The following is an 11142-nucleotide window of genomic DNA, read 5'->3' on the forward strand; positions in this document are numbered from 1 at the left end:
TTTTTTTTTTTTTTTTTTTTTTTTTTTTTTTTTTTGTGTGCAGAAACCCAGGGAGGAAGACAAAAATGTGTAGAATTGAAAAAAAAAAAAAAACAAACAAACATTGCAGATTTACGCACCAGCTAGGCGCGTAGTAGGTGTGCGAAATGCACACCTGCGAGGTTCATCTACATATTTCTCTGCGGCATTCACCTGCAAAAACACAATGTATTGCAGAAGTAAAAAACTTCAAAAAAAAAAAATCAATCCCTCACTAATTAAAAACTCATCTAAGTCTTTTGCTCTGTAAAAACACAATAATATCTACAGATGTAGATACTCTTAAAACAAGAATCAAAGGAGTTGTGTTCAAAATTAACAGAAGAGCAAAGGGTTATTTTTTATATTGTTATGCAAGACATTTCAAGTAGTTTATAGGTGGTTTGTTTTTTGTGTACGGATATGGTGGGACTGGAAATACATTTTTATGGAGAGCATTATCATCTACATTGCGATCTAAAAGTAAAATTGTTTTAAATGTTGCATCAAGTGACATAGCTTCTTTATTGTTACCGGGTGGACGAACTACACACTTAAGATTTGCAATACCAATTGCAATAAATGAATACTCAATGTGTAACATAAAACAAGGTAGTCATTTAGTTGAATTGTTGATAAAGGCGAGTTTAATAAATTGGGATGAAACTCCAATGATGTACAAACATTGTTTTGAAGCTTTAGATCGAACTATGAGGGTTTTGTTGCGATTTGTAGACCTTAATAGCTCAACAAAAACATTTGGTGGGAAACATTTTTTTTAGGTGGGGACTTTCATTAGATACTACCGGTAGTCCCCAAGGGTACAAGACAAGATATCGTATCTTCAGCCATAAATTTTTCGTATTTGTGAAATAGCTGCAAAGTCTTGAAACTTAATTACCAAAAGTCTTAGAGTGAGTATTGTGGGTGCTGCAGATCAAGATTCGGTGAGAACATTTGCTGATTGGATTGCTAATATTGGCGATGGTAAGAATGGTGGACCAAATAATGGATATGCAGAAGTTCAAATCCCACAACATATGCTACTACAATCTAGTGAGGACCATATATCAACAATTGTGAACAGTACATTTCCGATGTTTATGAATGGGAATTCAAATCCAGAGTTTTTAACAGGACGTGCTATACTAGCGCCAACATTGGATGTGGTTAATTCAGTAAATGAGTATATTAGTGTCTTGCATACTCCGGAGAGTAGAACATATTTTAGCTCCGACAAAGTTTGTCAAGCAGATTTTGATAATGGTATTCTAGTTGATGTACACACACCCAAATTTTTGACATTGAAAATCGGTTCATCAGTCATGTTAATGAGAAATATTGACCATTCTCTTGGTTTGTGCAATGATACTATATTGATAATCTCCAAGTTAGCAGACCGTGTTATTGAAGCACAAATAATTATTGGGGTAACCAAGGTACAAAGGTGTTGATTCTGAGAATGTCCATGTCATTGTTTGATCCAAGGTTGTCATTCAAGTTCCAAAGAAGACAATTTTCAATGCTATCATATGCAATGACCATTAACAAAAGTCAATGACAAACTTTGTCCCATGTTGGATTGTTACTTAAAAAACCTGTTTTTGTACATGGACAATTGTATGTCGCTGCATCTCGGATCAACAATCCAAATGGTCTTAAAATTTTGATTGCAAACGACTCAAGTCCAAATTCTACATCAACCACAAACATTGTATATCATTAAGTGTTCAATAATTTGTAATTTCGTTAAACTTTGTTTTTCTTAAACATTTAACTATTTCTTTTTCATTTGTTTAATACGCAATTCCAAACTTCTTTTTAATTGAATTTTTAGTTTCACATGCAGCTGGACAACAAGTTTACAAATTTTTATCTCGTGCGATGCACGGGTACTATACTAGTAAGAAAAGAATATATCTTACAGAGTATTAAATACTTTTTATTATTATACGTTCTTAATTTTTTTTAATAATGTATGAAGAATTTATATTCAATAGCAATTATTATTTATTGAATGTAATTATTATATAATTAATGAGTTTTTTATTATAAAATATATTTATGTCAACCCTTTAATTTTTTCTCATAATATTTAAATCTTTTTTTTTTGTCTGTGTTCAGTAATTCTTTTAATGTAATTTTTATAAAAATTACAAATTTTATATACTTTTTTTGGGTGTAGCCTAGGGTTTCCATCGTCAGACACAGTGAATAATCCATTCGATGGATAGTAAGCACCTCTATTGGGTGGGACAGCTGGCCTAGAGATTTAAGGCTGCTCCATACACAAATTTTATATACTAAGGCTATGTTTGGCAAACCTAGTTGAAAAGTAGCTGAAAATTGAAAAGTTATAAGCTCGAAACTGAAATCTGAAGAGTTGTTAAACTAACTTTTATGCTTAAAAGTGTTTGATAAAATTAGCTTTTTGATAACCTGATAAATGTAAAAAGACTAGGACATCTTCATACAATTTAAATAGTTTTAAATTTAAATAGATTTGTTTATATATTAAAATATAAAATAGCGAAATCAATATATTTTAATAAAATATAAAGTAAGAACATATATTTGAAAACATATAAAGTAAAACAAAATGTTTATAATTCATAAGATTAGTTCATACAAAAATCAATGTTCAAACACAAATGTCAAATTGAAATTACAACCAAACATATTGAAGAGAAAAAATAGAAAAGGTTTAGCCAAAAAGGTTGGGGTGTTTGGTTATTGGTTTATAAGCCAAATTTTAGCTTATTTGACTAAGTTTGACTTTTTGACCAACCAATAAGTTATTTTGAAGTGTTTGGTAAATGACTTATTGGCCTTGACTTATTGGGCCAATAAGCTGAAAATTGAAAAGCTAATAAATGTAGCTTTTTGTATCAGCTGGTTGGGAACAATGAGTATATTGACTATTTTATCATTTGAAATCAATGGGATTTACTTTTAAATGGGTGGTGTGTTTGTTATTTTATAATAATAATAATAATAATAATAATAATAATAAACAACGGGTGAAGGGTTTGCCATTTTTAATAATAACAATAATAATAGAAAATAAATAGGTAATAAAAATTGTTTTAGAATATTAAGTATAATTTAATAAGAGTTAAATAAACAAAAACAATTAACTTATGTCCTTAAAAAAAGTATAGATGATATCCAAATTTTATAATTATTTATTAATTTATTGATAAGAGTTTATCTTCTTGTTATATTTAAATGTTGAAATAATACAATACACTCATACCCTTAAATGTCATTTTACATTCAATCAGCTACTAGTAAACAGCTAATTTACCAAACAGTTTTTTATAACTAGCTAATACAACCAGCTGGTCAAACCAGTTAACGCAATCAGTCATCAACTACTAGCTAAACCAACCAGCTATCAGCCGTTTGCCAAACATCCCCTTTAATTGGGAAGGGTAAATGATGTCATTTATTTAAAATAATAAGGTTAAAAATGAAAAAAAAAAGTTAGGAAACTACTAGCTTATTTTGAAACGGGTAGCGTTAAAAAATAAGCTCTTATTTTAAACTACTAGCTTATTTTAGGAACATTACCAAACAGAACTTATAGGTTTTTTTTTTTTTTTTGAAAGGAGAGCTTATAGCTTATTAGTAACTTAAAATAAGCTATAAGCTCCTAAATAAGCTCTGTCAAACAGAGCCTAATACTAAACTAAATATAACAAAAAAAATTATAAATAATTTAAATCAAATCTCGTTTTTTTTTTATTGAAAACAAATCAACTCTCGTTAATTGAATAACATACATAAAATAAAATATGATGAATGGAATAACATTGAGCAATTAATTTTTACAAAACAAATAATATTACTTATTGATCAAATACAATCAACTATCAATTGTCTGCTTAAATAAAACCTGAACATGGAAATATCATCAAAGTCAAATACTGCATTAAGAATAAAACGCCAAAATCGCAATTAAAATACTGTGAATTCCCAATATCAGCCCCAACAAGTAAAACATTTACTACCAACGTTAAAATATCCATTTATTTTACCCATACTTCGAACATTGCACTCCATTTGAATTTCAAAAAATCTAACCGTTACGCTTCTCCGAACTTGGCTCTTCCCCTTTGTATATAAACCCTATTTTCTGAAGATCAGTCGCCGCCATTAACCCTAACCATCTCTCCTTCTCCGAGCTCTCTTAAAAGCCATGGCGGATATTGCTGCAGTTGAAGCGATTCCGGCGAAGAAAGGAAAATCCAGAAAAGCATTGAAGAATCAGAAGGCTTCATCGAGTGAGGCCAATATAATGGCCGCCTCAGTCTCCGAAGACGCACCCGATGCTGCAATTCCGGTGGGAGAATCCGCTGAAAAAGAGAACTGCGAGGGCCTTTGCCAGAAGAATTCGAAGAAAGGGGCGTCCAAGGCGAAAAAGCAAACAGAAGAGTTGTCTTCATTTGAGAAGGAAATCCAGGAAATGCAGGAAAAGCTTCAGCAGTTGAAGATTGAAAAGGAGCAGACTGAGGAGCTGTTGAAGGCCAAAGAGGAAATGTTAATACAGAAGGAGAAAGAACAAGAGAAGCTACAGACGGAACTCAAGAAATTGCAGAAAATCAAGGAGTTTAAACCTAATCTCGTACGTTTCTCGCTTCCTTATAATCTTCCAGGCCAGACCTGATACTAGAGGGTTAAATCACGGTGACTAATAGTTGCCTAGAGGGACTGTTAGGGCTGTTCTGATACTAGAGGGTTAAATCACAGTGACTAATAATTGCCTAGAGGGACTGTTAGTGCTTGTGTTCTTGCCCATAGTCTATCCAGAATCAACTGAGCTACCCGTTTGGACTTCCTTATACATATTGGGAAATTCAAAATGCGCTTCTTAATCTTATTCTATACTTCAAATTGAATTCTTATGTTCTTCATGATCTGAAATCATTGGACAGAACTTTCCAATTACAAAGGGAGACAAAGATCAAGAGAAAAAGGGGAAGAAAGGGAATGATCCTGCAAAGAAAAGGCCAGCCACAGCTTATCTTTTGTGGTGCAAAGACCAATGGAATGAGGTTATCTTTTGAATTGGTTTCTTGGGTTGTTGTATAGCAAATTAAGACACTGCAAGTTCTCTCTGTTCATATGATTGAAGCTCTGAATTTTTAATACTGTTATTTAGGTAAAGAAAGAGAACCCAAAAGCTGAGTTCAAGGAGATAAGTAATATGTTGGCGGCGAAATGGAAGACGATTAGCGCTGATGAAAAGAAGCCATACGAGGAGAAATACCAGTCTGAGAAGGAGGTATACTTGAAGATTGTTGGAAATGAGAAGCGCGAACAAGAAGCGCTGAGGCTATGGGATGAAGAGGAGAAGCAGAAGACTGCCCTGGATTTGCTTGATCAATATATTCAGTTCCAGCAAGAATCAGAGAGCGAAAACAAGAAGAAAAAGTATATATAAACCCAAATTCCCTTCTGTCAAAACCTATTTTTTTACCCTTTTGATCTTACTCTGCTTTCATTGTGTATATATAGGAAGGAGAAGGATCCACTGAAGCCGAAGCATCCATTGTCAGCTTTTTTCTTGTTTTCAAATGAGCGCCGTGCTGCTCTTCTGGCTGAAAACAAGAATGTTAAGGAGGTAAAAATTATGAAGCTCAGCACAATTTTGCACTATACCCAAGTTCCTTTTTCTGTTTAATCTTATGAGTAGTATTATTTGTGTATATAGGTGGCAAAGATTGCAGGTGAAGAATGGAGGAACATGACAGATGAACAGAAAGCACCTTATGAAGAGGTTTGCTAACTCGAATTCTTGAGGATCTTTGTTTGCTTTTGTGTGCAGCTCTAATGCATAATAACACAACTCTGTTGCAGGGGGCAATGAGGAACAAGGAGCAGTATGCTAAAGAAATGGAGATCTACCGGAAAAACAAAGAAGAAGAAGCTGCAAACAGCAAGAAGGAAGATGACGAAATGGATAAACTTAGGAAGCATGAAGCAATGCAATTGCTGAAAAAGAAGGAAAAAGCTGAAAATCTCATAAAGGTTGGTTTCTTTTTACTTTTCTTTTTGGGGTACACCCCATTATTACTGTAGGGCATGCATTGGGTAAATCTCGTGATTTTAGCCTATAAAGCACCCGAAAATATAAACTAACATGGTTTGTCGATAGCTGATCGGCTATTTGGCTCAAACCAACAAAGTTAATAGGCCCAAAGTTGAATCTGTAACCCTTGGCTGGGGTTGCTCCCTTCTCTTTACTTCTTTGATCATCTGGCAGGAGATCCTATATTACCCACTAAAAATCATGTCTGGGAAAAAATGCAGAAAACTAAAGAAGAGCAGAAGAAAAAGCAAAAGGAAGAGAAAAACACTGATCCTAACAAGCCAAAGAAGCCTGCAACTTCATACCTCCTATTCAGCAAGGAGGAGAGGAAGAAGATAGCAGAAGAGAAGCCTGGAACCAACAACTCTACTGTTACTGCACTCATTTCAGTCAAGTGGAAGGTACAACCCCCATCCCCAAAGCTCCAAATCAAAATTTTCACTGAAAAGTCTCTTTGTCTCTTTAATAAATACATCTTGATTGGTTTTCTTCATCTGGGTTTTCAGGAGATGAGTGAAGAAGATAAACAAGTGTGGAACAACATGGCTGCAGAAGCAATGGAGGCATACAAGAAGGAACTGGAGGAATACAACAAGGCAAAGGAGCAGAACAACAACAACTGAATTTTCATATTTTAATATTTTGATGGGTTCAACTGGCTGGGTTGAACAACTAAAAGATGGATTTTCTTTCTGTTGATGAAGTGTTGTTATTGGTGTTTGTTTGACTTGCAAATTGGAATATATGGAAAAGAACTTTTCCCTTTTTTGGACATTGCCAACTAAATATATAAAATCCTTTTGAGAGTTTAATTTATTTTTGGTGTAGCCTAATGTTATCATCGTCGAAGGGTTTGACCAAGGATCAAACCCTTGATGTAACGCGCGGGGCACTTTCCTACAAATTTCTGAGACGCGTGGGACACTTTGCTGAGATTTGCTACATCCTTCCGGACTTTTGTAGGAGTTGTACATAACTTCCCATAGTTAATAGAATGATCTAGAATCATATACATAAGTCTAGGAGTAGTAGAGATATATAGAACATTTTAGAATATTATGGAATCTTTAAGTGTGTAAAGAGTTATGGAGGATTCTAGAGAATAAATATTAGCCGTAGGATCAAGTAGATCTTCTCCATCCATTGAGGATGTGGAATAGGTATAAATACCCCTCATGGGCTCATTTGTAATCCAAGAGAAGAATCCAACAAACCATCAAAGTAAGGAATCCAAAAAACCATTCAAGTGTGGAATCAAAGAATGGAAGTAATACAAGTCCCAGCCATCTCATCGAGGCTGACTAAACGAGTCCGTGACATTAAGGATGGACGTGTCCCTTCTACTCAACCACACCCGCACGTTAAAAAATACGAGTCACGTGTCCCTTCTACTCAACCACACCACCACACCAGCACGTTAAAAACACCAGCACGTTAAAAAATATGAGTCCGTGACACATTAAGGATGGACGTATCCCGGATGGACGTATCCCTTCTACTCAACCACACCCGCACGTTAAAAAATAAAGTCGGGGTTGAGCGAGGCTGACTAAACGAGTCCGTGACATTAAGGATGGATGTGCCCCTTCTACTCAACCACACCCGCCCCTTCTACTCAACCACACCCGCACGTTAAAAAATAAAGTCAAACTAGAATATTGATAGAAGCTCTTGCATGCAAAGAAGCTTTTCATGTAGATTAAAAGGAAAGGGCCTTATTCTTAGTCCTTTTCCAATAGTCATATTGACACAGTTTTCATTGCCTTGGAAGAGAGAGAGGATGAAAGGTTGTCCTTCGAATGAAGGGTTTTTGCAGAGTTTATGGGGCCGTAACATTGGTGCTGTGTCTCGGAATAAAATTTGACAAATTAATATATATATATATATATATAAACAAAGCTCTTAACGCGTATATATATATAAACAAAGCTCTTAACGTTTATATATATATAAACAAAGCTCTTAACACAACAGCTCAAATTATCCATTAAATTATCCATTTATTTCTCTCTCCTTGAGACCACAAAAAACTCTTTATTTGTAGGAGATAAAAGTTCATTCTCTCATCACTTTCTCTATCATCCACTTCATCATGGGGCCTACAAAAACAAAAACAAAAAAAAATAGGAAAAATGGTTAAAACAATTGATTTTGATGCCTAACTAATGACATGCTATCAAAGTAATTACAGATAACCGGCTAGTGAGATTCCAGCGAATTTTCAAGTAAAGTGACTGACGCAGCAACACCATCGCCATCTCTCTCTTCTCCGGCCTTCATCTTCTTCCGACGACGTTGGGTAGCGACGAAGTAGTGGCGACAGACGACTGGCGAAGCCCTTGGTCGACGGCTGAAGCAGCTACGAGCGACCCCTGTTCTCCCGGCGAGAAGAGTAGCTTCGCTGTAGTCCTCCCTTGACAGTGGCTGGAGCTGTGATGGAACCGGGTAGAGGCCTCCGTCAAGGAGATCCGTTAGCTCCCTACATGTTTAATCTTGTTATGGAAAGACTGGCTTATGAAATTCAAAGCAAAGTTTCTGCAGGTGTCTGAAAACCTATCAGACTTTCCAGAGGCGGGATTGGTATTTCTCACCTTTTCTTTGCAGATGATCTCATGCTTTTTGGGGAAGCTACGGAACACCAGGCTAAAATCATGATAGATTGCCTCAATGCCTTTAGCACAGCGTCGGGTCTCTCAGTCAGCTTGGCTAAGTCTACTACTTTCTGTTCTCCTAACGTGAACACAGGGCTCAAGAGCAGGATAGGGGATACTTTGAATATCCCCATATCTGCTAACATGGGGAACTATCTTGGGATTCCTATCCTTCAGAAACGGGTCTCACGGGCTACTTTTTCGTCGGTTGTGGATAAGATGCGCAAAAAGTTGGCGACATGGAAAGCGTCTACCCTAAGTATGGCGGGCAGGCGAATCCTGACTCAAGCCTCCCTTGCATCGGTTCCAACCTACACTATGCAGTCACTTGCGATGCCGGTAAGTACATGTAACGATATTGATAAAGTGTGCAGGAATTTTCTGTGGGGTCATGGAGATAACTCTAGAAAAATCCACACGATCAACTGGAACGATATCTGTAGACCCCGGGAGGTGGGCGGTTTGGGGCTAAGAAAAGCCCAAGATTTCAACTTGGCGTTCCTCTCCAAGATGGCATGGCAAGTGTTCACGAACCAGGAGAAGCTATGGGTCAAAGTCATGCGAGACAAATATGTCAAAGGGGGTGATTTTCTACACATCCCGGCCTGCTCGAGTAGCTCATGGGGGTGGTGGAGTATTCTTAAAGGGAGAAACGTGCTCGCTAAAGGCTTAAAATGGAGAGTTGGAGACGGAAAATCCATCAACTTCTGGGAAGACTGGTGGACCGGCAAGGGTCCTCTCAGCTTAATCGCCAATGGTACGCCCCAAACTACAACGGCGGGGATTATGGTGAATTCTTTCATTATTAATCAAAGGCAATGGAACGTCCCAGCTTTAAGTCATGTCCTACCGGCAACCGTTGTCAACGACATAAAGGCGGTGGCCCTCCCCGCCGTAAACTCACAGGTAGACAAGCTGACTTGGCCGTTTTCTAATACAGGTCAGATTTCGGTTGCTTCGGCTTTTTCGGTTATTTCAGGTCAGGAGGGACATGAAGACACCCACGCATGGATCTGGAAAATCCCCTGCGCTGAGAAGGTGAAGATCTTTATCTGGAAAATAACAGCGAACGGCCTCTTGATCAATTCTGAACGGCAACATCGCGGGCTAACGAACGATGCGGGCTGTCCAAGATGTGGAGCAGCAGACGAAACCTTGGACCATCTTCTCCGCCAATGTGAGTTCGCTGCTGATTGCTGGGATTCTGCTTTATCACCGGGGAACTTCACATCGAGCTTTCACCTCCCGATAGTTGTCTGGTTAGAGAAATACTGCACGAGTAATCAGAAGTGCAACCGTGGAGGCTCTTGGAATTCAGTCTTCCCATATTTACTTTGGAACATCTGGAAAGCACGGAACCAGCTTGTCTTCAACAGCTGCGTTCTGCCGGCGGAAGACGTCGTCAAAAGAGCAGAGAATGATGCTTTGGAAGCTCAACATGTACTCCTGAAACGCTCTGGACCTCTATCAGCCAGCCTTCGCTGGATCTCCTGGTCTCCCCCGCAGAACGGCTTTGTCAAAATGAACTCGGATGGCGCGAGGAAAAATACCTCGGGTTTAGCTTCCGCAGGTGGTCTTATTAGAGATCAGGGAGGGAATTGGATCGTTGGCTTCACAGCAAACATTGGCTACACGACGAGCTTCATGGCGGAATTATGGGGCTTCCGCGAAGGCCTCATCATCGCCAAAGAGCGAGGCTATACGCACGTTATTGCTGAATCAGATTCGGAAGCCTTGGTGAGTATCTTGGAGACGACCACTAATGACGACTCCTTTGACTCAGCTTTGCTAGCGGATTGTAAATCGCTTATTCGACTCTTCCGCGAGATCAAGGTTATGCATGTCTTCCGGGAAGGGAATCAGTGTGCCGATTTCCTTGCCAATCTTGGACAGACATTGGCCTGGGGCAACACTCTACTTTACCATCCCCCTGACGGCATTAAGGATCTACTGACCCGTGATGCACAGGGAGCGGCATCGAGCAGAAGGCGTTAATTTATTTTCTATCAGGGACCCCTCGGGTCCCTTCCCCCACCAAAAAAAATCCACCTGTCATAATAGATCCAATCCAGACCTTTGAATCGCCACAACACAAACAACCCATCAGTCATAGATCTAATCTAGACCTTCGAACCCCACATTACTACCTCCGATCATGATCTTTTAAGTTAGATGACAAACCAACTACGCTAAACTCCAAACACATCTTATCTAAATATTTTTTTTTAAAAAAAACAGATATTTAAAGTAAATTTTTCGGTTACTAAATTAATTTGAAACAAAAATGGTAAATGTGGGAAGGGCATGATAAGATTTAGAAAATCCAGGGATCCTAATCAGTCTCTATAGTATTTTCCTCTCCTTACATGTCTACTTCCA

At 37.7% G+C, this 11142-nt stretch overlaps 1 protein-coding gene across 1 annotated transcript; it reads left to right on the forward strand.

Annotated features, from left to right (window-relative positions):
- Nucleotides 1-4186: 4186 nt before the first annotated feature.
- LOC116033316 (high mobility group B protein 13-like) lies at nucleotides 4187-6884 on the forward strand (the record flags this gene model as incomplete). The annotated part of the gene is made up of 8 exons (XM_031276068.1): nucleotides 4187-4645; nucleotides 4956-5075; nucleotides 5183-5454; nucleotides 5539-5644; nucleotides 5735-5800; nucleotides 5881-6051; nucleotides 6334-6513; nucleotides 6619-6884. Coding segments are annotated over 8 exons (1491 nt in total), but the record flags the coding sequence as incomplete, so codon positions are not given.
- Between the last annotated feature and the right edge of the window lie 4258 nt (nucleotides 6885-11142).

The sequence above is a fragment of the Ipomoea triloba genome, chromosome 10, assembly GCF_003576645.1.
Source record: "Ipomoea triloba cultivar NCNSP0323 chromosome 10, ASM357664v1".
In the NCBI taxonomy this organism is placed as follows: Eukaryota; Viridiplantae; Streptophyta; class Magnoliopsida; order Solanales; family Convolvulaceae; genus Ipomoea; species Ipomoea triloba.